The sequence below is a fragment of the Leptodactylus fuscus genome, chromosome 7 (genome assembly GCF_031893055.1).
Source record: "Leptodactylus fuscus isolate aLepFus1 chromosome 7, aLepFus1.hap2, whole genome shotgun sequence".
NCBI lineage: Eukaryota > Metazoa > Chordata > Amphibia > Anura > Leptodactylidae > Leptodactylus > Leptodactylus fuscus.
The window spans coordinates 27,156,771-27,183,923 of record NC_134271.1 but is presented as its reverse complement, the minus strand read 5'-3'; the positions used below and the strand labels follow the sequence as shown (position 1 = coordinate 27,183,923).

Here is a 27,153-nt window from a genome sequence, read left to right as displayed (position 1 = left end):
CTTCACTACAAGTAGATCTTCAAGACTGTGGACAGAAGCAGTGACGGGTAAGTTACATCTGCTGGTTAATTGTGGCCATTACATTGTAAGTCGCTTTTAGAGCATTCTCATTCTCCTCCTCTATATCTCTGTCTTGCACATTATTTTTCCATCTCCTCCACTCCCTCAGTGCGGCTCTTTCTACATCTGAAGCCTCCTCTGTCTTCATCTTCTTCTCCTTATGTCTCAATGTCTACATCTTATTTCACTCCTTCTGGTATTCACTCCCTCTTTCCACGCCCATGCAGTGTGTGGATAGGAGGGAGGATACATTCAGGGTATCACTCTCCTTTGGGCATCAGATACAAGAGGTGAGCTGCAGGCCCTGCTGGTGAGGGCTCATACCTGTCTGAGTGTGAGTGTGCACTTGTGTCACTATTATATCATCTATATACCGACGCCTGCAGCACTCTCCATCCCGGTAAGTTATAGGACTCCGCTCCTCTTACTTCTGCTGACACTGCTGGTTGTTTATATGTCTTATGCCTTATACATAGTTGACATATATCTTTGGTTAGAAGAGTTTTTCAATGGGGATATTATTTTTTGGAATTTTACAAATTTGTTACAAAATATATACATAACCTAAGCAAATATATACAAAAAGATACATAAAGTTTATAAATTGGGCTACCCATGGTATATAGGTATACACACTCTGTACCTTAATATAATGAACCAATATTCACAATTGCCTCAATTTTATTGTCCCCGTAAATAACTGGAAATCGATATCTGCGAGGCTGTTTGTGAAAGTTGGATCCTTTCTATCCGAAGCTTCATTAAAAGCTTGATTTACAAGTGAGCTTATGAATATGTCATGGTAGATTTAGCCATAGCATTACAGAAGGCGATGCTATCTACTAAAGTGATTGCTCCCAAGGTGTACCTATTAATTTCAATGGTTAATGTCTAAGTCAGAAGATTGTTGCGTAGTCAGTGCTTTTCTTTAAGATGTATAAAGTTTGGGAAACTTGGACGTTACTTACCAGATTGAAACCCACTTTGGAAATTTGCATGATCACCGGACTACCCGATGCTATGCCATAGGGGTCCAGAGATAGGGGTTAGACTGGTTTTAGATGGGTGATGGACTCCTAGCATTGTAATGGTCCCTGCCTGTCCACTACTTATTGTACTATAGTGATTGCCGTATGGCACAGTATATAGTGGAGAAGTAGGGACTCCTAATATTGTAGAGAACTTTAATCTCCTCTGCCTACTGAGAACACATAGAGGCTCGGCCAAACTAAGTGTGCATGTGTATGGGAGAGTCTGGAATGGGCGGCTTCCGTTCCAGGGAGAGAAGGACCTTGGGGTTCACTATAGTAACTCCCTACTTTAATGTCTTTCCGTACTAATCCTACAAGTAGATATCACTTTGTGACCTATGGTTGCAGACCATATAGATTGATGTACAGTGTTTGGGTACGGACCTGTCGTCATTGGCTTTATTTTTTAATACTAGAGCTTTTTTTGTGTTTTTCCCCCTTCTCTACAGTGACTTGTCACTCTCCAGTAGTTGGCCTTCCGGGAGGCTTTCTCTACCCGCTGACTTGCTCATCCCAAGACTCCATACTACTTGGAGACCAGGTTGGGGTTGAAGAGGAGGTAGCTCAGACTAAAAACGTCATGAAGAAGAAGACTGTGTTGGCCTTGCTGGGGGTCGTCCTCGGGTACCTGGTGACAGGGGCAGTGGTCTTTCAGATGCTTGAACAACCCTTTGAGACTCAGCAACAAAATCTTCTCATGCAATATCGTAGAAAGTTCCTTGAGGAAAACATCTGTGTGCAGGAGGATATTCTGGACTCCTTTGTGCTGGTGAGAGACATTAGGGTGAAGATGATAGCATTCTAGTGGGTGTTAATAGGATATTTGTAATATTTATGCTATAATGAATATACTTTATGTAGCCAATGTGCTCAGATTGTCCTACTTCAGACCCATTCACCTGTTTCCCGCACCCCACATCTATGACATGCTGGATCAGGGCCGGCCGCTCGGACCAGTTCAATAGCTAACCCAGTCTCCATCTCCATCATGGCGGAGACTTTATTAGCTAATAGACCGAGGCTGACAGCCAGCCAACTTCTAGCATGACACTGACACAGGCTGGAGACAACATATGGAGAAGTGGAGGTGCCATATCTCAACAGATTGGTTTGGCCATGACTCCCAGCACTCTGCAGAACAGCTGTTTGCAATGGTCACAGCAGTAGTCAAAGGAGCATACTGCTAACAAACTGATCTTTTTCCATGAAATTGTTAATTTTCTCCTTTCTGAAAGTGGAAGGCAGTATATCATAAATCTTCTTCCTCCAGCTCCGCAGAGGACAGGGGGAATAAATTTATGATGAACAGGCTGCCAACCATCATCAAATGGCCAAAAAAGTTTTGGCTCCTGGGCCTGGTCACAGCTGCGACCCCTGTAGTGGGTCAGTGGGTCACTGCATACCAGAACTAGCACCACTCTGTACACTGTGTAGCTACCAGTATATACCTCTTACTGTTTAGTGATACATAAGATGTCATTGCAAGATAATTGATCACATTGAGTCTAATATATTATGTCTTGCAAAGGTAATCTGGCGATGGCCATAGGATCCGTATATTGCCAAGTGATTCAGCACAGCTATCCTCCATGACTCTGCATCAATATTGCAGAAGAATGAGCTGAAATTGGGTTATCCAGGAAAAAAGTAAAGCTTACTAGTGCTTGTCCTAATATATAAGCAGCTTCCCTGCGGCGCAGCAGAGGAGGTCAGATGTCTTGCTCCTTTGCTTCTACCTGCTGCCACTCTGACTCTCCGTCCTATAACCAACTCTATTCTACTCTATGGATCTAACGGGAGTCAGTGACCTCACATACAGCCAGGGCGGCACTAGGAGAGGCTGCACCCCACTTCTCTCTGCAAAGTTAATAATTGGGATTGTGGGGGGACCTGGCCATATATTAGATGTAAAGCTTATACAGGGCAGGGAATGTATTGGTACGCTTTATTCATCCCTACATAACTTACCTTTAACCTTACTACGTCACTATATACCTATTGTTTGTACGCTAAATAATTCCATGCAATGTATTGTTATAAATGTCCGGCCTCTCTTCGTACAACCATAGATTTAATGGCGTGCAAAAAAAAAAAGAGCATAGGATAATATATCAGAGTGATCCTCACCCTCACTGATCCCCGTCTGGTCTGGTCCTGACGCTGCAATTCCCTCATTGCCCGAAATGTGCCAGCCTCCCTGGTGCATCCCAGGAGCTCCCATTCACCAGAATAGATATCTACAACACTCGGGTACTGATATAGGATTCAGCCAGTTTTTTGGTGTAACTTATAGTAAATTTGTTGGTCTGAGATGTTGGTCTTAATCCGTCATGATCCCAATCTTGCTCCGGTCACTTGTTTCAAAAGTGGTGAACAAGTTGGAAAATAGACAATGTCTGATTTTTGGGGATCCAAAGCTCCCAGATGTTAGTAGGAGTGACTTCCCGAGGGTACGGCATTAACATAACGCATCCTATGTGGTGACAGACGCCATTGATTATAGATGAGATGTTCAATAGGTGACAACATCTGTCACGTTACCATTGTTCCCTGCCAGTTACTGCTTTGTATATGATGTTATGTTCACATTATACGCAGGTAGCTTATATATGTTTTATTCAGTGCTCACCTGCCAACTATATACTACTTTCTCTGCTGTCAGCTATTGATCGTATTGGATCTGGAGCACAACAATACAGACATTTAGCTGGATAGTACTGGACTTGCTGACAGGTCTATCTAGCAGTATGCTGACCCTGGGAGGAGGAAGATAAGGCCGGCCATATACTTCCAATAGCTGTATGTTTGTTTGGCTCTCATCTGACCCTCTCAACACCCCCCATATACATTCACACTAGGATTGGCTGAGTCTGCATGTGTTTTCATCAGGGAGTAAACCACTGCAGTCCCCTCTGCTATGTTTACATGCAACGTGCCTTCTTTTACCCCAACCTCTGCCATCAGGGGATAGTCAGGAGGTCCCAATACACATCAGATGGTCCCACCACTTAACCTAATGTGTATGACTAGGCTTATTATATCATTGGCACTGAATCCTCCTCAAAATCCGCCCCCTCACAATAGAGGTCTATGCAAACCGCTAGTGGAAAAAAGAAGCGAGCTGCCCTTTCTTCAGGCGGATTCCGCGGCTGATTCAGCTTCGCGGCAACACCCTCCGGACTAGGCCCATTCATTTGGGCCTACTCCGGAGCGGGAAGCCACGACTGTTGGAAGCCGTGGCAGGCGCCTTTTGGCCCTATTCTGACGCGTCAAAATCAGGACCAAAATACGCGTTCCCTAGCCAGGTGTGAACGGGGCTTTAAAGACATATGGCCTGGGGTTGTCAAAAGAACCCCAGGCAGGATTTAATTTTTCAGGAATCAAAAGTATAGGTGAAGGGATTAATCTTTGCAATATAATTCACTAAAGAGAAGTGCGGTACCTGTGTCCTTAAAGGGATTATCTAGGATATATTGTTCTGAACAAGGAGTCCGGGGAAGGTGAAAAACAAAACATACTCACTTATCCCCAATGCTCCGTTGTCGCCCAACCTGATCAGGTTCTGCTACTCCTGGGGTCTTGCATATGTGAGTGAATCAGCAGCCTTGGACGTCATTTGAGGCTAAGGCTTCTGCTGGAGGAAGCCCCAGGGGGCCACTGGACCTTACAATGGAGCAGCATCGGGGATAGGAGAGTATGGGTTTATTTCTTTTTACACCTTTCTTGGCCTCCTTGAGTAAAACTGTATATCCTGGACAACCCCTCTATTACTTCTGTCTTTACTCATTATCTGAGTGATTCTGGTTCATACTCCGTACACAAGTAGTGTCAGTTTACAATAAAGTCTATAGAGAGAGGAGGAGGAGAAGAAGCGAGACAGATATATATCAGGCCGTCTAAAGCATTAAATTAGTTATTTCATCAAGCGAAGGCCAGAAGGTAAAGCCTGTTAACCCAGTTGTGTTGTGAAAGAGAACAGTCTCTCTATAGTGCAGATGTCTCTCTACTTTGAGGAGCTCTCCTCTTCCTCCACCTCCCCATAGACTTCTATTGTACAGATTTGATCAGTGGCAGAAGGAGGCAAATAAGTAAAGACAGAGGCCATTTTGTTTAATAAACTACATTACAAAGTTTTTTCACTTCACTTGTACTATGGAATTATGAAAAAAATAAATAAATGTATAATTATATACTAAGAGTTTTTCTAGATATTTTATATTAGCAGCCTATTCTCAGTATTTGATGCTTGGAAACAGTTGAGAACAGATGATTGGTGGGGATGTTGCGTGACAGACATTTTCGCAACGTGGGGCCTCAGATTTACCCAGTATATTTATGTGCCATTATGATACATTTTTTTGTTAACCACTTCCGGACCGCCCATAGACTATATACGTCCGGGAAGTGGTTGCCTTGTTCTGACAGGACGTACCGGTACGTGCAATCAGAACACAGCAGCTGCAGAAGATCGTGCAGCTTCTTTCATTGGGAGCCAGCTGTAACTTCAGCCGGAGCTCCCAGAGAGAAGACAGGGAAGGTTTATTCCCTACCCTGCCTTCTCGATCGCTGTGTATACAGTGCTCAATGAAAGCTGTATACACGGCTATGGGCGCCGCCATGATGCGGCTGCCCTCTGACCCGGCGGTCACGTGATTCACCGGGAGCAGCGTCTTGCAAGAGCTGCTGGGTCCTACAGGACCCAGATCAGCTCTGTAAGCTGTGTATACAGCGTGCAGGAGCCTGGATTCCTCCTGCAACTGGGGCTAAATGTACCAGCCCCAATTATAGGAGAAATCAGCCTCCAGTACAAAAAAAAAGTGATCAGATGTCCCCAAAGGTCTCTTATCACCTTATGGGGACACAATCTGGAAAAAAAATATTAAAAAATTAATTAAAAAGTTTAAAAAAAATGAAATAAAATAATTTAAAAAATAAGTAAAATAATATGCCAATAAAGTGGCGTTAATAAAGGTTATAGCCCCACCCCCGACGACACCATATAAAATAAAAGTTACCGTAATGGAGAGGAAAAACTATTTTATAAAGTTTTTGAATTGTACTTTGTGTTATTAAATTTTTTTTAAAAAAAGAAAAGTGAAAACCAGACACAATTTCCCTCCTATTATGTTTAGATTTTCCCAGATATAAAAAAAATTAAAAGACAGTCGAAAATAAAAACAACATAAAAATAAAGCCCTATGTGTCCCCGAAAAAAGACGCAAAAATTAGTTGACTGAGACATACGGGAAAAATGTTACAGCCCTCAAAACCGCACATACAAAAAACCCGAAAATGTGTCCAAATTGGCCCAGTACTGAAGTGGTTAAATAAAATATGCATGGATCCTAAAGGGAGGACACATATAGAGAAAAATATTACATTTGACTTTTCTTCTGGCTTCAAAGAAAGCATCAGAATCTGCATCCAAACTGCCCTGTGTGATCCTCGCCATAGGCATTGTCATGTTCTGCAGCTGATCTGAGCTGACTGAAAACACTATGACAAATTGACATCAATTGACATCATTTTCCATCAGTTTTTTGATTCCGATACCCATCATCCTCCATAATAACAAAAACGTACCATGATGGATTGATGTCCAAATGGTTATGACAGAACAGATGAAGATTGATGCCCATAGGAATAACTAGGATCCTTTGAATGATCTATCACAAATCTACAGCAACCTAGTGTGGCCGCCGCCGCCTTCGTTCCGTCTCCCTGACATTGCTCTGTTACTGCTAGTGTCTATTACCGCAGAGCATCGCCTCATTCCGCTTACGTAACCTTATTAAGAGAATGGGCCACAGGACAGGACGGACATTAACTGCATCTTTGGCATTACAGCAGGTGAAAGACGCTTTGGGTGCCGGAGCCGATATCGCACCCAATGGCACCAATGCTAGCACGCACTGGGACATCGGGAGTTGCTTCTTCTTCGCAGGGACGGTCATCACTACAATCGGTAATGGTCTTTTATTTCTTCATTATAAACACGTAAAATTACATTAAGGGGGATTGCTGGCTCCTATTGTATGTTTCATACCAATCCAAGGGGGTTATCTGGACCCTGCACGGATCAGCCATTCCATTGCGGCCTTTTCTGCAGTGTGGCTCGCTATGAGGGGGCCTTAACCTAAAGGGTATATAGCTGCCTCTGGTCCCGGGGCGGCCAGTGCTTTTACTTCTCTGTTAGGCTATGTCCACAACCTCTTTTATAGTCCACCTTGCACGGAGTCCGTCTAATCCCGGGGCCCCACGTGGTATAAACGCAACGTTTTACAGTCACAGCACAATGGCTTTTCCCGCAGTGCTTTTTAGGTGCGGGATGCTATGTGGGGTCTTAGCCTAAAAGTGTGGACAAAAAAGTTCGGCAAGTAAGACTTTTCCATCTTAAAAAAACAACACACTCAACAAACCCAATCATAGTCAATGGTATCCCTTGGGATCAATGTTATCTGTCATCAGACGGATCCTATGACGGACTGGAAGAACGGATAACACAATGCAGATATGAAGAATTATTAATTTCAGCTGGATAGAATTACTAGTAATGAATCATATGGCCGGTAGTGATATTTAGCAATGAGCGTTGCACTGATAGAGAAGTGAATGTACAGGTGGCCCCGGGACTGGATGCGGCCTCCAGTACATCTTATGGCACCACCCTAAGGGTGCCCATACACAATGCCACCTAACTGCAGTGATCCCATACAAATTACTTACACGTCCACCTGAAAGATAAAGCACAGTTACACCGATCACACATGATTACTGCGCTATGCTGCACAGTGTGAATGCACCCTTATGGTTGTAAATTGTCAGTACATCTGTATATAAATGAGTATATTGGAGATCATGTAACCACATGTCTCCATGTGCTCTCTGCAGTCTCTTGTTCAATAGATATTTTTCACATAAACCTGATTCCTGCTGAATTGGATCTCCAGTTCTCTTTAAAGTCAATGCATTGCGGCAGGATTGTAGCGGTCATGCCCATCTAGGCATATTGATAGTATAAATTAATTTCCTATGGAACATCTTGATCCAATGTTGTCATTTGCATTGGATTAATGTTGGCCGTACCTGCTGATTTCAGCAGATTGGACCAACCATCTAATCAGTATGGAAATCTTCCAATTACTGTGACATCATATTCTGGCCGGGATAAGGATCGTGCAGTGGGATTATAACATGTCCACTCCTCATCTACAGGCTTAAATATGGTTGTGTTCATAGGAAACCCCCTTGATGTTCTGTACAAACTCCAAGCGCACTTAGTTATAATGAGTATATCTGTATGAGGTTTTACTAGACTGGGAAAAAAATAACAAATGGAGCACAATGGACTAATTAATAATAGAATAAATACTCACCTCCCCTGCTGCTGCCACCATTCTTCTCCTACCTTTAGATGTCTTCTCCGCACCACCGTTCCGTAGAAATCCCGTTTTTTGTCGGTATGCAAATTAGTTCTTTCGCAGCACTGGGGGTGGTCCCCAGCGCTCAAACAGCACTGGGGGCATCCCCAATGCTGCGAGAGAACTCTGCAGCAACGTCTCTATCTTCTTCAGGAACGTCCTCTTCATGCGTCTGTGTAAGTGGCCATTTTTCTTGTGACCACGAGCATACGCAGTCGGATCTACCCGAGGCCCACAAGTTTGACCACCTGTGCCGGAAGAAGACGAGTGAAGATGACATTCCTGAAGAAGATAGAGGTGTCACTGGAGAGCAGTGCTGCTTGAGTGCTGGAGACCGCCCCCAGTGCTGCGAGGGAACTCATTTGCATACCGACGAAAACCGGGATTTCTACGGAACGGTGGCGTGGAGAAGACATCTAAAGGTAGGAGAAGAATAGCCTTTCTTAAGGCTATTCCAAAGTGGTAGGCAGAAAAAAATGTGTTTTAATGATAGGATCCCTTTAAGGAACTTAGTGGCGTACAATTTTAATTTTTTTCCATCAACCTAGATTTGTATACAGTTAATTTTGGTGGGATGAGTGGCACTTTTCAATGGCATCATTTTGGGGCCCATATCGCTTTTATTATCTCTTTCTATCTGTTTTGTTTATTTGAAAAAGGGGTCTGCGAATCCCGAAACGTGCCATCTACTGCTAATAAAAATCAGGATTTACTTATACCCAAGAAAGGAACATGCGCCTCTTAATACATAGGCATATTTCCGCAACAGAAATTTAAAGGGTTTTGTGCCAGATCCTTCCTGGAAAGATTCTTCCATTACTGTAGCTATTGTCTCGTTCTAAGAGGTGATGGAAAAAAAATGCATTTCTGACACTTTTTTTTACATATGAAACTTTTCACTGTTAACCTTTGGTTTCCTTGATTCTATTTTTTTGATGTTTTCTTGCTTATTCTCATTAATAGTAGAAAAAAATTTGCAAGATCTAGTTTAATTTTCACTTTAGCTGTATAAGGGCTTGTTTTTTGCAGGATGGATCATTTTTCTTGATGGTCTTGGGATACATATAAAATTATTATTGAGTGTGTGACTATTATGTATGAGTGTGAACTGTGAAGCTAAATCCCATAAAGAAACATAGGCAGAGACATACGCTAGTCATCACGAGCAAGTTTTATGGTATCTTTAGAACAAGGCAAAAGTTATAGCCAGAATATGTCTTATGTTGTCTTATGTATTCTCATTAAACTACATTATATGTCACAGGATTTGGTAACAACGCTCCAAAGACAGAAGGCGGACGGATTTTCTGTATTTTCTATGCACTTTTTGGCATTCCTCTTTTTGGTATCCTGTTAGCTGGAGTGGGCGACCATTTGGGATCTGCTCTCCGCAAAGGCATCGGGAAGGTGGAAATGATATTCTTGGTAAGGTCACGTATCTCCTATACTATCTATATATCCTGGATATAACTAAGAATGTTTCCATTCCTAAAAACAGATCCTAAACATGAAGCAAAAGACAAAAGGAGGAATTTATTAAGACTGGAGTTTCCTATGCAAGTCTTAATCCTAGAGATGAGCGAACACTGTTCGGATCAGCTGTTCCGAACAGCACGCTCCCATAGAAATGAATGGAAGCACCTGGCACGTACACTTTGCCGGTGGCTGGTCGCCGTGCCAGGTGCTTCCATTCATTTCTATGGGAGCGTGCTGTTCGGAACGGCTGATCCGAACAGTGTTCGCTCATCTCTACTTAATTCATTTCCCCACTGGGGTGAGATAAATCTGAATTATTGAGAGGTTCATCTTGTGAGGTCCCATATGCCAAAATTTGAGTCTACACCTGTCATGGATCTTGGGTATAAATCATACTAAGTTTTCAGGCATAAGTTATAATAAATTTGCTGGGCTGAGATGCCCCGACCCGATTAGATCTTTTGCGGTTTCCTTCCAGTTTTCCGAAAAAGTAGCGACAGGTTGGAAAATGAAGAAATTGGTGCCTATTTATCTCTTATTTTGACTGTGTGCCAACAATGCGCAACTTTTGGGCCTGAAAAAAGGCATTTGCCTATTTTAGTAACTTGAACTAAGAAGCACTTACCAAGCGTGAAAAAAATATTTTCAGAATTCTTACCCAAATTTTAAGTAAGGGTTAGATCAGGAGAAGTCTTATAAAAAAAAACTGGAAATGAATTGAAGTTTTCGTAAAGGTGGATACAGAAATAATACAGAAGAGTTGATGTCTGAGCCCGACTTAAAATTTCATCACTGTTGTGATGTGTATGATACAGACAGCCCAGGCACTCCATTTGTCCACTTAGCTCTTGCCAAAATGACCCTTATTTGTTGATAAGTCCGATCCCATATTTGAGATGTGGCTTATTGGTCTTATCATCGATCAATCCGTCTGAGACAGTTTTTGGTCATCTCTCTATATATACTCTGCCAGTAAATCCATTGTTTCAGTGATACAGGACACCTGACTGAAGGTGTAGCTATGTGTGCCATATTGTTTGTGCACCCTCCCACCTCCCCTGTCTCTTGGGGTAGTTCTTTGGAGATACATTAACTCAACCTTGTCTCGGGAAGAGCTCATTTATCGATTTGCGCTCTGGAATTCAATTTTTTGTGCTTTTGAAATTAGATTTTGACTTGAGTTTGGGACTCTGTGCAGACAGAAAATCACATGAGACAAAGTGCAAGTAGTCTGTTAGTATATTAACTGACCAGAACTGTATAGACTAAAGAAAAATATATGACAGGAGACAGCCGAAATTACCCATCTATATAAGCTTGGGATCAGGAAAACAAGTAGTCGTGCTACTGCATAGAGCCATGGTGGATTATGTAGACCATACGCCCCAGGTTATTGTCAAAAACCTAACAAAGCCCACTTACCCATCCCCTCCCCATCATGTTGTGTCTGTAGTCAACAACATCTGTCTGTACTAACAATGACAATTGCATCTCTATAGACCCAGTGACACACAGGTGACGTCTTCTGTTGTTATTGTAGACATTTTCTTTCCTTTTGTTCTCCGTCTGGTTCAGAATGCCGCGAGGACTTCTCCTTACGGACAAAGAACTTGCTTTTAAGACACCTTCCATGTTCTTCATGCGACAAGCACTTTCAATAAATTCAGTCCCCAGATACATATCTCATACCAGACCATGGGAACTACCACAGACCTTACACCAGTCACCCATACATGCTCTTCCTCTGCCCCCTTGCTGATCTCCCATCTGGTTTCAGAACCTGTACAGATACTGTCATGTGACCTTGAGGAGCCAAATGTTTGCTGAACATTGGCTTTTGATAGAAGTTAAGCCAATGTGCAGCAACATTTCGACCAGGAAGCAGATTGGTCGCATCTTGTGCCACAATTTGTGGTAAAAACTTCCATTAACATATAGTATGCATCAAATGTTTGGGTACCTGGCCACCAAGTCATGGCATCCAGTCTCTGTACAGCACTGTACAAAAGAGAGCAGTACTACAGCCATGTGCATGAGCCCTATGGCTATGGGATCTTGTTTTGTGACTTTTGTTGAATCCCATGAAAAACTCAGATCCTGACAATCCCATCGCTATTTTATTAACTTGCACCAGCCTGGATATTCTCCATTGACTATCTTGTTAATGGAGTTTTGCGACAAGAATTCTTTATCCCCAGGAAAGAGAGTAAATTGGTGATAGGTGTGGGTCTGATTGCCGAGATCCCTACAATCCTTAGAATGGCATACTGCCATCCAGAATGTATTTGTGGACACAGAATACCCCGCTCCATTCATTTCAATGAGAGTGGCCGAGATACTCGAGTGCTGTACTTCGGCCGCTTCCGATGATTCCATTGATTTGAATCATATTCTTTGTCCAGCGATGCATTCTGAACAGGATTGAAATACAGAACTTCTCAAGATTGATGGGCGTCCCAGGGGTTTGAGACAGCGTAGACCATTGTTTCTTGGCTGTTTCCATAGGTCTTACCCCTCCCCGATGTTTGGGACTTGTGACTACCTATTCTCATCTTGGCCATGATTTCCAGAGATGGGAATAACCCTTTAAAGTTTGCTACAACTGTATCATAGTTTGGGCTTCGGGTGATAGTATCAAGAACAATTCAGGAGTTACTGAATGAAGAAGAGTACAGAGTAGGGTTGCCCATAGAGATATGTGTGTAACAAAAACCATAAGGTTAGATGAGTTAGGTTAGATGAGTTGATGATTGATAGCAAATTGTTAAGTGATCGCCGCCATTTTAAATATGTCTTCCTTGTCTTTTTTGTACACAGAAGTGGCGTGTATCTCCGACCATTGTACGAGTTATCTCAGCTGTACTCTTCATCCTTGTTGGCTGTCTACTCTTCGTTCTTATTCCCACCTTAGTGTTCCAAGAAATCGAACAATGGACATTGCTAGAGGCCACTTACTTTGTAGTCATCACTCTTACCACAATTGGCTTTGGTGACTATGTGGCAGGTATACAATATTTTATTTTATGGTGTTTCAACAGAACAATTCATGAAAATTTTTAAGGGGGTTGTCCAAGGCTTAATACTCATGGTCTATTTTTAGGGTAGGTCATCAATCTGTGATAGTTGGGACCCCCTCCACCAATGAACTGATATCTGCAGAGTGTATGGAGTCGGAAGCAGACAGTTCATACACTGTACAATGGCCGGGCCACCGGGGTACTTTCACTCAGAGTTCACTCATGGGAGAAGATATGCAATAGCATGGCACAGCCACTATACAGTCAGCTGACCGGCCAAGGCATCGGATTTGGACCTCCGCTGATATAATATTGATGATCTATCCTAAAGATAGTCCATTAATAGGAAATCTTGGACAACCCTTTGAAATCTTATTGTAATAGTCATTAGAGATGAGCGAACACTAAAATGTTCGAGGTTCGAAATTCGATTCGAACAGCCGCTCACTGTTCGAGTGTTCGAATGGGTTTCGAACCCCATTATAGTCTATGGGGAACATAAACTCGTTAAGGGGGAAACCCAAATTCGTGTCTGGAGGGTCACCAAGTCCACTATGACACCCCAGGAAATGATACCAACACCCTGGAATGACACTGGGACAGCAGGGGAAGCATGTCTGGGGGCATAAAAGTCACTTTATTTCATGGAAATCCCTGTCAGTTTGCGATTTTCGCAAGCTAACTTTTCCCCATAGAAATGCATTGGCCAGTGCTGATTGGCCAGAGTACGGAACTCGACCAATCAGCGCTGGCTCTGCTGGAGGAGGCGGAGTCTAAGATAGCTCCACACCAGTCTCCATTCAGGTCCGACCTTAGACTCCGCCTCCTCCGGCAGAGCCAGCGCTGATTGGCCGAAGGCTGGCCAATGCATTCCTATGCGAATGCAGACTTAGCAGTGCTGAGTCAGTTTTGCTCAACTACACATCTGATGCACACTCGGCACTGCTACATCAGATGTAGCAATCTGATGTAGCAGAGCCGAGGGTGCACTAGAACCCCTGTGCAAACTCAGTTCACGCTAATAGAATGCATTGGCCAGCGCTGATTGGCCAATGCATTCTATTAGCCCGATGAAGTAGAGCTGAATGTGTGTGCTAAGCACACACATTCAGCACTGCTTCATCAAGCCAATACAATGCATTAGCCAGTGCTGATTGGCCAGAGTACGGAATTCGGCCAATCAGCGCTGGCCAATGCATTCTATTAGCCCGATGAAGTAGAGCTGAATGTGTGTGCTAAGCACACACATTCAGCACTGCTTCATCAAGCCAATACAATGCATTAGCCAGTGCTGATTGGCCAGAGTACGGAATTCGGCCAATCAGCACTGGCTCTGCTGGAGGAGGCGGAGTCTAAGGTCGCTCCACACCAGTCTCCATTCAGGTCCGACCTTAGACTCCGCCTCCTCCAGCAGAGCCAGCGCTGATTGGCCGAATTCCGTACTCTGGCCAATCAGCACTGGCTAATGCATTGTATTGGCTTGATGAAGCAGTGCTGAATGTGTGTGCTTAGCACACACATTCAGCTCTACTTCATCGGGCTAATAGAATGCATTGGCCAATCAGCGCTGGCCAATGCATTCTATTAGCGTGAACTGAGTTTGCACAGGGGTTCTAGTGCACCCTCGGCTCTGCTACATCAGATTGCTACATCTGATGTAGCAGTGCCGAGTGTGCATCAGATGTGTAGTTGAGCAAAACTGACTCAGCACTGCTAAGTCTCTGCATTCGCATAGGAATGCATTGGCCAGCCTTCGGCCAATCAGCGCTGGCTCTGCCGGAGGAGGCGGAGTCTAAGGTCGGACCTGAATGGAGACTGGTGTGGAGCGATCTTAGACTCCGCCTCCTCCAGCAGAGCCAGCGCTGATTGGTCGAGTTCCGTACTCTGGCCAATCAGCGCTGGCCAATGCATTCTATTAGCCCGATGAAGTAGAGCTGAATGTGTGTGCTTAGCACACACATTCAGCTCTACTTCATCAGGCTAATAGAATACATTGGCCAATCAGCGCTGGCCAATGCATTCTATTAGCTTGATGAAGCAGAGTGTGCACAAGGGTTCAAGCGCACCCTCGGCTCTGATGTAGCAGAGCTGAGGGTGCACAAGGGTTCAAGTGCACCCTCGGCTCTCCTACATCAGAGCCGAGGGTGCGCTTGAACCCTTGTGCAGCCTCGGCTCTGCTACATCAGAGCCGAGGGTGCGCTTGAACCCTTGTGCACACTCTGCTTCATCAAGCTAATAGAATGCATTGGCCAGCACTGATTGGCCAGAGTACGGAATTCGGCCAATCAGCGCTGGCCAATGCATCCCTATGGGAAAAAGTTTATCTCACAAAAATCACAATTACACACCCGATAGAGCCCCAAAAAGTTATTTTTAATAACATTCCCCCCTAAATAAAGGTTATCCCTAGCTATCCCTGCCTGTACAGCTATCCCTGTCTCATAGTCACAAAGTTCACATTCTCATATGACCCGGATTTGAAATCCACTATTCGTCTAAAATGGAGGTCACCTGATTTCGGCAGCCAATGACTTTTTCCAATTTTTTTCAATGCCCCCAGTGTCGTAGTTCCTGTCCCACCTCCCCTGCGCTGTTATTGGTGCAAAAAAGGCGCCAGGGAAGGTGGGAGGGGAATCGAATTTTGGCGCACTTTACCACGTGGTGTTCGATTCGATTCGAACATGGCGAACACCCTGATATCCGATCGAACATGTGTTCGATAGAACACTGTTCGCTCATCTCTAATAGTCATATGAAGTCATATCTAGTATGGAAACAGCGGTCTTTGTCCAACACAACTTTATTGGCAGATAGAAACTCACAGGTAGGTGTGGGTGGAGTGGGTAATGGACTCTTGGACACTTCAGGATCAGACTCATTCCTAATCTGGCATCTATGGTTGTACGTCCTGGCAGTGTCTAGGAAATCCTTTTTGCGTGATGGGCCTTCATAGTGGTGAATGTACATCATGTATGTCCAGGAGTCTCTAAAAGAATGGTCTCCGACCCAGCAGGGCAATTACAATTCAGGTCCAAGTCCTCTCAATGTATGGGGTACTGTGCCTAACTCGTGTAGCTTGGCATGCACCTCCTTCACCATAAATTAGGCATACCCTCCACTGACACATGGGGTATTTTACCCAGGGTATGATAAACTGGTCTTGATAAATCCCCCATTAACTTTTGCCAGAAAGCCCCCTTTCTGTTTGTACCCTTCTGCACTGAATACAGTATTAGGCTGCATTCACACTGAGTAACGCTGGTGTTTTTTGTGCTTATGTTTGCACATAGCGTTTGCGCCGCGGTATTTTGCGGTCGCGTTGCACGGCACAAACGCGGCGTATACGCGGTGTTAACGCGGCGCTATGTGCAAAAATAAGCACAAAAAACGCCAGCGTTACTCAGTGTGAATGCAGCCTTAAAAATCTGGCAGGTCCCTTCCATCGGCTTTCAAGGTTTTTTTAGAGGAACAAAGAAAATTAAAAAAGTTTCTTAGTGGTCTCTCTGCTTCAATTATACCTATAGGGATAACACCAGCATTTCCGTAGGTATAATTGACATGCAGTGATTTTCTCGAGACTGCAGGTACTGTAAGAGTTGCAGCGTTAACGTTAAGTGGGGCTCCAGACTCAATGTTAATTTTTTGCATCTTGAGTTTCTATTTTATTTTTCAGTATGTTGTATACAATATCTATGTATATCAATCAGATTTTAGCCTATTGCTAGTCACATGGTGGTCGGCTAATACATTTTTGCAGCATTTAATGTAATAGGTATTTACTTTGATGCCTATTCATGGGGTCAGGTTAGGATGAAACTTGAAGTCTTTTATCAATCTTACCACTGTAGATCTAATGGGAGTGAGAAAGCATCAATAGCGGCATCGCGAGCTTGTGGCTTGGCATGCACCTCTTTCCTCCCAGAAGAAGACTTCAGCATATGGCAGTCTCAAAAGCAATTTGCTTTTTTTTCTTTTGCAAAAAGAATATATATATTTTTTTTTAAAAAAACTTTGATTTTACAGATATGACAAATGTCAGCATGCGCTGCTCTTTACCTGGGGTGTCTAAATTGTTGGCCAGCAAGTCTTAAAGAGGACCTGTCACATAAAACATGCAGTGTAATCTGAAGGTAGCATGTTATAGAGCAGGAGGAGCTGAGCAGATTGATATATAGGTTTGTGGATATAGAGTCAATATCATTTATTTACTGAAATGTCTGCTCTTTTTATGTTGAGAATTCTAGAAGGCGGAGCTATCAGTGATTGACAGTGATGTCTGTATGTAAAGTTGAAGAGGGGGGCTGTCAATCACTGATAGCTCCGCCTCCTAGACTTATCAACATAGAAAGAACAGAGATTTTAGTGAATTAATGACTGAATATTTAACCCATAATCCTATACATCTATCCACTCATAACATGCCGACTACAGACTGGACTGTATATTTTTTTATGCAATGTGTTCCTTTTAATACCTTAGACAGCTAATTTCCAAGAAATATATTAGGGGTCCTACAGCTGGAAATGAGAGCGCTGTCCACCACCAGCCATTCCAACATTCAGCATGGCTGTGATCAGGCTGATTGTGCAGTGTGGGAAAGGACCTCCTTTTCTTGCTTGTGGCATATTCCTTTAAGTGAATGGGAGCTGCTGACCTGTAGTATCCTGGTATGACCAGTAGTTTGAGAACAGCGCTGTCTGCTTCCTGCTTCATTCTCTGTGTATCAGCTGCTAGGAACAGCTGATGGATGTGGCTGCCGTGGGACAGACAATCACTGATCTCATATTGAAGTCCAATCCTTAGAATTGGTATAAATAGGTTATCAATATTTTTATCCTGGAAAAACTCTTTAACCCATTCTGAGCCTGTTTTTGCAAAATTATTCTCTTCTGGGCAAACTCTTTAAGTAACTACTATTCTCAGTGCCACAATTTATTTCACCTGCCATCACTCTTTCTTCTCTGGGCTATGTCGATGTCCTTCTTCTTGTCGATGTTCTTCTTCTTGTTGCTGATGTCCTTTTTCTTGTTGCTGTCCTTCTTGTTGCTTTAGTTCTTCTTGTTGATGTTCTTCTTCTTGTCGATGTTCTTCTTTTTGTTGCTGTCCTTCTTGTCAATGTTCTTCTTGTTGCTGTTCTTCTTGTCGATGTGATTCTTATCGATGTTCTTCTTCTTGTTGCTGTCCTTCTTGTTGCTGATGTCCTTCTTGTTGCTGATGTTCTTCTTGTTGCTTTCCTTCTATTTTCTGGTGCCCTTCTTCTTGTTGCTGTTCTTCTTCTTGTTGCTGTTCTTCTTGTTGCTTTCCTTCTATTTCCTGGTGCCCTTCTTCTTGTTGCTGTTCTTCTTCTTGTTGATGTTCTTCTTGTTGCTTTCTTTCTATTTCCTGGTGCCCTTCTTCTTGTTGCTGTTCTTCTTCTTGTTGCTGTTCTTCTTCTTGTTGCTTTCCTTCTATTTCCTGGTGCCCTTATTCTTGTTGCTGTTCTTCTTCTTGTTGCTGTTCTTCTTCTCATTGATGTTCTTCTTGTTGCTGTCCTTCTATTTCCTGGTGCCCTTCTTATTGTTGATGTTCTTCTTCTTGTTGCTGTTCTTCTTCTTGTTGATGTTCTTCTATTTCCTGGTGCCCTTCTTCTTGCTGATGTTCTTCTTGTTGTTGTCCTTCTATTTCCTGGTGCCCTTCTTCTTGTTGCTGTTCTTCTTCTTGCTGATGTCCTTTTTTTGTTGCTGTCCTTCTTCTTGCTGATGTCTTTCTTCTTGCTGATGTCTTTCTTCTTGTTGCTCTGTTCTTTGACTCAGTCTTAATAACACCCAACCCATGAATGAGCCTGCTCTCTTCGAAGGTTATGTGTATACAGGTAGTCTTAGCTTTCTGCTGCTTGAAACTAACTTCTGTGCCCCAGATACAGAGCATACAAATCCAGATCAGCAGTGTTGGTGATCTTTATAGACATTACAGAGCGTATCTCATTCATCATTGTATTATTGATCTCTAACTAAATCACTTTATATTTTCTTTCCGACTTTTCCTTACAAGGATTACAATATAACACAACATGCTGATGTCCATTAAATATTCTTCCATCATTGTATCATCACTCACACTGTCTTACAGGTGACGGTGCTGGAAATGAGCACACCTGGTACAAACCGCTGGTCTGGTTCTGGATTTTGCTTGGCCTTGCCTACTTTGCTTCCATTCTGACAATGATAGGAAACTGGTTGAGAGTTCTGTCGAGAAAAACCAGAGCAGAGGTGAGCTACACCGCCTTACTTAATGATGGTTCCTTGAGTGCTTCGAAGGTTGAGTTCACACTGGGTTTTGTAATTGCAGTAATTAGTGACACTTTTTATTATACATTTGGGTTGAGTAGCACATTATCACTGTGCCAGTAAACCAGAGGTTTGCAATTGAGGGCCATTAGCTTATAGGTGAAGTGTGAAGTAACATGGGCTATTACTGCAGTGAAAAACCCAACCTGAAAGATCATCATGTGAATACTGCTGCAGGATGGATGGATAGATAGATAGATAGATAGATAGATAGATAGATAGATAGATAGATAGATCTGGACTTCATGCGTTGTATATCAGCATTAATTCACATTATCGAAGACGAAGGGAACTGTCCACATTCTTGGTATCTACCATACCATAAAAGCCTAAGCCCTCATTCACATGACCTGTGATACTTGGTCCGTGTGTTGGTTGGATTTACCAATGTGAACATACGGTCCTGTAGTGACTATAGTATAGGACGGTATGTTGCTGGGAGGCAGGGACTCACAGTATCATAGATAACTATACCGCTAGGAGCCGCTCTCCCACCATACTATTCAGTTCTGTAAATCCGAACAACACACTGATTTTCACAAGTTCGCTTGTGAAACTTTATTGTGTGAATGTAGGGTAAGACATTATTCACACAACAGTGATGTTAATGATGGATCTAATGGCCATGAAATCCTGAAGTATGTGTCTGTTTTCAACGGCCACTTTGATTTTAACCCCTGAGAAATGGTTAATCCCAGATCTGCCTCCTCCTGAGGAAGTACATGAGCCGCTATGGGCTATGGGCTCAATTCGCCTTTCTCCCAATGAAACATGATATGGACAGATTAGCACAGGACCAGAAACGCCGCGATTTGGCCGCGGCGGAAACGCCATGGGTAAAATCACAGCATTGTGCAGTACTTGCAAAGTGGATGGGATTCATGCGAATCCCATGCCCACTTTGAGGAAAAAATCGCAGCGCGGACATTCTGCGATTTACAAAACTGTTGCGGTTTCGAAAATCACAGCATGTCAATTATATCTACAGAAACGCCGGCGGCTTTCCCATAGATATAATTGTAACAGAAAGTCAGCGGAGGAAAACTCTTTGAACTTTCTGTTCAAAGCGCTCCGAGAAGAACCGCAATGCGTTCACGCCGTGGTTGTTCCCGCAGCGCTTTAGCGTGGCGGTTCTGGCCCTTGGGGCCTTAGCTTAAGAGGGAGAACCTCCAAAAAAGTAAGATCACTGATCTGCAGGAGCTCATGGAGGAACTGGAGACCTTTGTATATCTTCTGTCACAACTACCATTCATGAGTCCAAGGTCACAGCAGATATTCAATCTTTACAAGAAAGCCATCTGCTCTAACAGTTTGACAACCTTGAAAACATTTGTTCTCGTACCGTGTTAGCCAGTGGGTAGGAAATATAACAAAAAAAAAACTTGATAGTCTTCAGTAGTTGATACCTTTTTAATGGCTAACTAATAATGATGACAGATTACAACGTTTCGGAATGTCTCGGCTCCTTTCTCAAGTAAATTTAAAAACCATTTCTGAAGGATGCATATTTATGTACAAAAGGACACATAGGGATAGATTTCCAGGAGGAAGGGGTAGAGGGTTATTGGTAGAAACAATGTAAACAATTCCAGGTTCTTATCAGTTCTCAGGGTCTCAGGTCAGTGATTTCTGTAAGATGCCATAAACCCATGTGACAGATTTCACCCCTTCTCCAGTGTTTGAAGCAGGGTCATAAGTTTATACTCATAAATCCGTTGCTCTTTCCTTGATTTAAAATTCCCTCTTAAAAACAAAGTTTTCATGTGATCCGTCATATTATGATCCTGATTGCAGAAATGTTATGCTATGGGAAGGTCCATTCTTCGTTCTCTAATTGTATGGCAATGTGAATTCTTATGCATTCTAAGCTGCTGTCCGGTCTCTCCAACATACAGATTTTCAGTGGGACATTTGGTGCACATTACTAAATACACTACATTAGGTTTGTTACAGGTGATTGTACCTCGGATTTCATATTCCCTGTTAGAGTTTGGTATCTCTATCCTGTCAGTGGTCAGTATGTGAGGGCATGTTTTGCACCTTTTCTGTCCACATGGAAATGTTCCTGTGTTAGTTGGAGGTGACAGTGAGCTGCTAATCACCATATTCCTGAGGTTTGGTGGCTGTCTATAGCACAGGAGAGGGGGGTCTGGAAATGGATTTTAGACGGTGGTCTTTTTGTCATAGTGGATGTAATTTGCGTGTGATTCCTCTCAGCGTCTCCAGGTGTGGGTTATATGTGACGACCAGGGGTACCCGATTATTTTCCTGTTTGGTATTGTATTTTAATAACTCCGATCTTGGTATTCTCGTGGCCCTGGTGATTTGGTAATCAATTGATCTTGGATGGTAACCCTGCCTCAAGAATGTGTTTTTGAGGCCTCCAAGGTGTTCGTCTCTATCTGCAGGGTTTGAACATATGTGATGGTATCTGATAGCCTGGCTGTATACAATGGAGTTCAAACCCTGCAGATAGAGATGAACACCTTGGAGGCCTCAAAAACACATTCTTGATGCAGGGTTACCATCCAAGAACAATGGGCCACCAGAATACCAAGATTGGATTTATTATAATACAATACCAAACAGGAAAACAATCGGGTACCCCTGGTTGTCACATATAACCCACACCTGGAGACGCTGAGAGGAATCACACGCAAATTACATCCACTACTACAAAAAGACCACCGTCTAAACTCCATATTTCCAGACCCCCCTCTCCTGTGCTACAGACAGCCACCAATCCTCAGGAATATGGTTATTAGCAGCTCACTGTCACCTCCAACTAACACAGGAACATTTCCATGTGGACAGAAAAGGTGCAAAACCCGCCCTCACATACTGACCACTGACAGGATAGAGATACCAAACTCTAACAGGGAACATCAAATCCGAGGTACGTTCACCTGTAACACACCTAATGTAGTGTATTTAGTAATGTGCACCAAATGTCCCACTGAAAATCTGTATGTTGGAGAGACCGGACAGCAGCTTAGAATGCGTATGAATTCACATCGCCATACAATTAGAGAACGAAGAATGGACCTTCCCGTATCAAAACATTTCTGTAATGAAGATCATAATATCACCGATAACATGAAAATTTTGGTTTTAAGAGGGAATTTTAAATCAAGGAAAGAGCGACGGATTTATGAGTATAAACTTATGACCCTGCTTCAAACACTGGAGAAGGGGTTAAATCTGTCACATGAGTTTATGGCATCTTACAGAAATCACTGACCTGAGACCCTGAGAACTGATAAGAACCTGGAATTGTTTACATTGTTTCTACCAATAACCCTCTACCCCCTTTCCTCCTAGAATTCTATCCCTATGTGTCCTTTTGTACATAAATATGCAGCCTTCAGAAATGGTTTGAAAATGTACTTGAGAAAGCAGCCGAGACATTCCGAAACGTTGTAATCTGTCATCATTATCAGTTAGCCCTTAAAAAGGCATCAACTACTGAACACTATCAAGTTTTTTGTTTTTTTTTATATATAACATTGAAAACAGGAAAAGAAGAGATAATTCAGGATTGATGGTCTCTCAGAAGACACCCATACTCTCAACTTACTCCCTACCTTGTTGGAAATTTTCATCATTCTTCTTGGGAGGCCAAACTGAAATTAGCAGAGCCCATAGAGCCCTACAGGCGACAAGCACCGACCCTTCCAAGTTTTGTGATGTCATATATTGTGTACATTGTTATGCCCTTGAACAAGGAATAATGCAAAAAGTCACATCACAACAAGAGATTGACTTGGACGGTGCAAAACTATCTTTGGTTCTAGATCTTTCTCGGTGAACACTGAGACAACCGTCAGTGCTCAAACCACTACTGCCAGTTCACCAATGTCATAATATAACATAGAAATAATCTAAAAATAGTATTTGCCCCAACAGCTGAACTGACCCAACTCTCCTGGAGCCACCCCATGTGCTTTCAGGAGTATGATGTTAATATGTGCTATGTCCCGGCATAATTCAGTGGCCCCCCAGACAAGTAATAATGCCCCCCAGTAACACTAGGGTGAGTTCACATGGAGGAAAGTGGAGTGCAATCTGGCACGTATACACGTATGAACGGGATATTTTTGCGAGCGCAATCTGCTGACACGTGTATACGTGCCAGATTGCGCTCCACTTTCCACCGTGTGAACGCATCCTTCACTGTTAGATGCTAGAATGGAGTGGGTAAAATAAAGTGCTGCCTTGTATACCGTTGATCCAATAGGTGGCGCTGTCTTCTGTTACTATCAGGCCTCCGACTGTGCGCAGTGTATAGGCCAGTAAAAAAGGGAATGGATGACACACGGATTGATTTCTGTGTGACATCTGTGGTTTTTACTGACCCATACATTGAATTGAATGGACTGAGCTCAAAATATGGACTTGCTCTAAATTTTGCTGCTCGTCACTATGTCCCAGACACACTGCTACAAAAGCTACGGCTGTGTGTATGGGCCTCTAGAAATTCATGTGTCCGCATTTGATCTGCAATTGCGGATCCAAAGTACGGTCATGTGAAGGAGGTCTTAGTATAAGGCAGCACCTGCTGTGTCCACATCAAACCAGTCATGCAAGGCTGAGTTCACACGGAGTTTGTTGGACCAGATTTTGACACGGAATCCGCCTCAGAATCCAGCTCCAAAAAACATCTCCCATTGACTTCAATCGGAGCTGTTCACTTCTTTTTTCCGCTAGTGTTTTTTTTCCGCTCGCAGAAAAAAGAAGCAAGCTGCCCTATCTTGACGCAGATTCAGCGCTGAATCCAGTGCGGTGTCCACGGCACGAGACTCCCTCCCAACTAGGCCCATTTATTTGGGCCTAATCCGGAGAGGAATGCCGTGCACTCCACCGGCATTCAGTCGCGGGTAGCCACAGGAGGCTTTTTTTGGACCAGATTCTAAGGCATCCTCCGCTGGTCCAAAAACTTTGTGTGAACTCAGGTTTAGGGTTGCATATAGGAGAGGCATAGTTAGTCTCTACTTGAACCTTGCAACACCCGAAAATGCAGAGTCTTCCGGTGTGTTAACAGTTATGGGCTGGTGGGTGAAGCCCATCACAACTCTCCCGTACCCGTGCCACACCCTACTGGACCCATGCCACATCCTACTGGATACTTGCCACACCTTATTTTAACCACTCCATGCTAGACATCCTAGTTACCATGCAGCTCTCTGCCTCTGACATCACTTTGGCAATGTTAAATGGTGGCGCAGGAAGCTAAAAGCCACGTACTGACCACACTCCTTACTGACTTGCACTTTTAGGAAGGTGTACAACTTTTCTGAAGAGTGATAAATTCCAGATTCTATAATATTGGCCTTATAATACTGAGGAGCATTTACGGGATTATTGTACATGATGCGTTATTTATTTTTACATGGTCTTACATCTAGAAGTCTGGAGCCAAAATGGCTCCAATACCAGAACATCAGAATAGCAGGAAATCTAGAGAGAGTTCTAGTCCTGGCGTGCGGGTCAGAAGTCTTCAAGTTTGGCTTCCCTGATGACACTCCAACTCTGGATCATGTGATCGCTCCTGCCCTACTCTGAGGATAAGCAGGAGGAGTAGAGCAGGGTAGCTGAACCAAAAGACTCCCAGACTTGCTATTGCTAAGTGGATTGTATATACCTCTATAGGTTTGTTTGACTGAGACTCTGTCTTCCTAATTACATCATGGAAGATAGACTTGCACATTCTCAGTCAGCGCCCTCTATTGGTGTGCATACTTGAGGCACTGTAATCCTAATTACATCATGGAAGTCAGATTTGCATATTCTTTTTTTTTTTTTTTTTTTTTAAATGTAGATTGTGAGCCCCACATAGAGCTCACAATGTACATTTTTCCCTATCAGTATGTCTTTTTGGAATATGGGATGGAAATCCATGCAAACACAGGGAGAACATACAAACTCCTTGCAGATGGTTTTATGCCCTTGGCGGGATTTGAACACCAGGTCTCCAGCGCTGCAAGGCTGCAGTGCTAACCACTGAGCCACCGTGTGGCCCCAGATTTGCATATTCTTCCCATGTTCCTTTGCACAGTGGAGATCTCATGGCTTAATAAGACTCCACACACCTAAATGGTGGTTCTCTCCTTATGGAGTGACGATATCCCCTCAACCCTGTCTAAGCCTCTCACCTCTGCCAGATCAGTCCTCTCTGCGCAAAGCTGATGAGAAGCAAATACATCGGAACAGCTGTCCTTGGCTGAGAAGACTGTATCTGGTATAATCCCAACATCATTGCAAACAAAGGCCTCTGAGAAGGTCGGCATGATGTTAAAGGCAGCACCCTCTATAGGTTTGTTTGACTGAGACTCTGTCTTCCTAAGTACATCATGGGAAGAATATGCAAATCTGTCTCCCAAGATGTAAACAGGGAGACAGTGCCTCTGTTATGCTGCCCAGAGGCACTGGCATCCTAATTACATCTTGGGAGACAGATTTGCATATTCTTCCCATGTTCCCTTGCTGTGGAGCAACTATGGCTGTATAAGTCTCCACACACCTGAAAAGGTGGTCTCTCCTTAAGGAGTGACATTATCCCCATAATTACATCATGGAAGATAGACTTGCACATTCTCAGTCAGCGCCCTCTATTGGTGTGCATACTTGAGGCACTGGCATCCTTATTACATCATGGAAGTCAGATTTGCATGTCAGATTTGCATATTCTTCCTAAGTGGATTATAATGAACCTTTCCAAAAAACATAAGTTGTAAAACTGCTTCTATTGGCCTCTTTACAGATGGGTGGTCTAACTGCTCATGCAGCAAACTGGACAGCAAGCATGACCGCCGACATGAAGCTTCCTCACAGGGGCCTAAGTCTTAACTTTCAAGAACGAATGTTGCGACAGAAAGGGGGTTTACAAAATCCAGACGAACCGCATCAAGATTACGACGATGTAGAAGTGGACATGGAAAACGAGGGAGAAGAACTGGAAAGAACAGAAGATGAAGAAGAAGAAGAAAATGAAGAGCCCCAAACTGTTCCGACTTCAGTCCCGACCATCGCACCACAGACACCGCCACTTACTCCTTCTTTCAAGGTTGAGGATCCTGCAAAACGAATTATGGAGTGGGGAGAAAACATGGCCTTCATCGATGAATCCTCAGATACACAGAGTGAGAAAGGTGTGGGAGACGGGGAGACAGATGAAAAGGGAGAAAAGGGAAAAGTACCAAAAAGCAAGAGGAAGAAGAGGACAGGAGGAAGAAGTGGTAGGAGAGAAACCCACCCGACTCCACGGAATCGGGATAAGGGGGAAAGTGGGTAGCGAAGAATTTACCCTAATCTTATAACTTTGCTTTAAAAAATATCAACACTACCAAAGTGCCACTCCCCTCCCATCACTTCACTGCCAGACCGTCCATTGACCGCGAGTCCTACAGTCCGACTAATGTCTCATTAGTCACTTGGCTAGTTTTATACACATTGTCCAGAATATTTTAATTTGGCCCTTTTCAACACGATATCACGATTTTCTATATTCACCAATAAAATGAGCTATGCAAGAACCTTCACACCAAATAAGTGTGACCATGGCAGTGCCAACTTTATTTACATGACTACCGAGTATAATTTGAGTCATGGTTACATAACATTCACCCTTCTCAGCATGTCATATAATGCCAGTTTTCAATAATATACTGCTGCAATTGACGAGAAGTCTAATCCCATTTCCTAGGTATCATAAGACCACGCTTTTGTATGCGAGTGAGCAGGCGCCATGATCCTAGTCATCTGAATGGCTTGTGTATCTGATACATGTGGGTGGGGGAGGAAAATGTCATTAATAAATGGCCTG

At 43.3% G+C, this 27,153-nt stretch overlaps 1 protein-coding gene across 1 annotated transcript; it reads left to right on the top strand.

The window, feature by feature from the left end:
- Window positions 1-27,153, top strand: KCNK4 (potassium two pore domain channel subfamily K member 4). The gene is made up of 7 exons (XM_075280515.1): window positions 1-47; window positions 1,541-1,860; window positions 6,939-7,056; window positions 9,777-9,937; window positions 12,806-12,992; window positions 19,114-19,253; window positions 26,092-27,153. The coding sequence occupies exons 2-7, from the start codon at window positions 1,672-1,674 to the stop codon at window positions 26,620-26,622; spliced, it is 1,326 nt and encodes a 441-aa protein (XP_075136616.1). The 5' UTR covers window positions 1-47; window positions 1,541-1,671; the 3' UTR covers window positions 26,623-27,153.

Excerpts from the sequence above, each read along its gene's own strand:
- KCNK4 (XM_075280515.1), top strand. The coding sequence starts at position 1,672 with ATGAAGAAGAAGACTGTGTTGGCCTTGCTGGGGGTCGTCCTCGGGTAC. Across the intron at positions 1,861-6,938 it reads TTCTGGACTCCTTTGTGCTG|CAGGTGAAAGACGCTTTGGG; the intron begins GTGAGAGACATT and ends TTGGCATTACAG. Across the intron at positions 19,254-26,091 it reads CGAGAAAAACCAGAGCAGAG|ATGGGTGGTCTAACTGCTCA; the intron begins GTGAGCTACACC and ends GCCTCTTTACAG.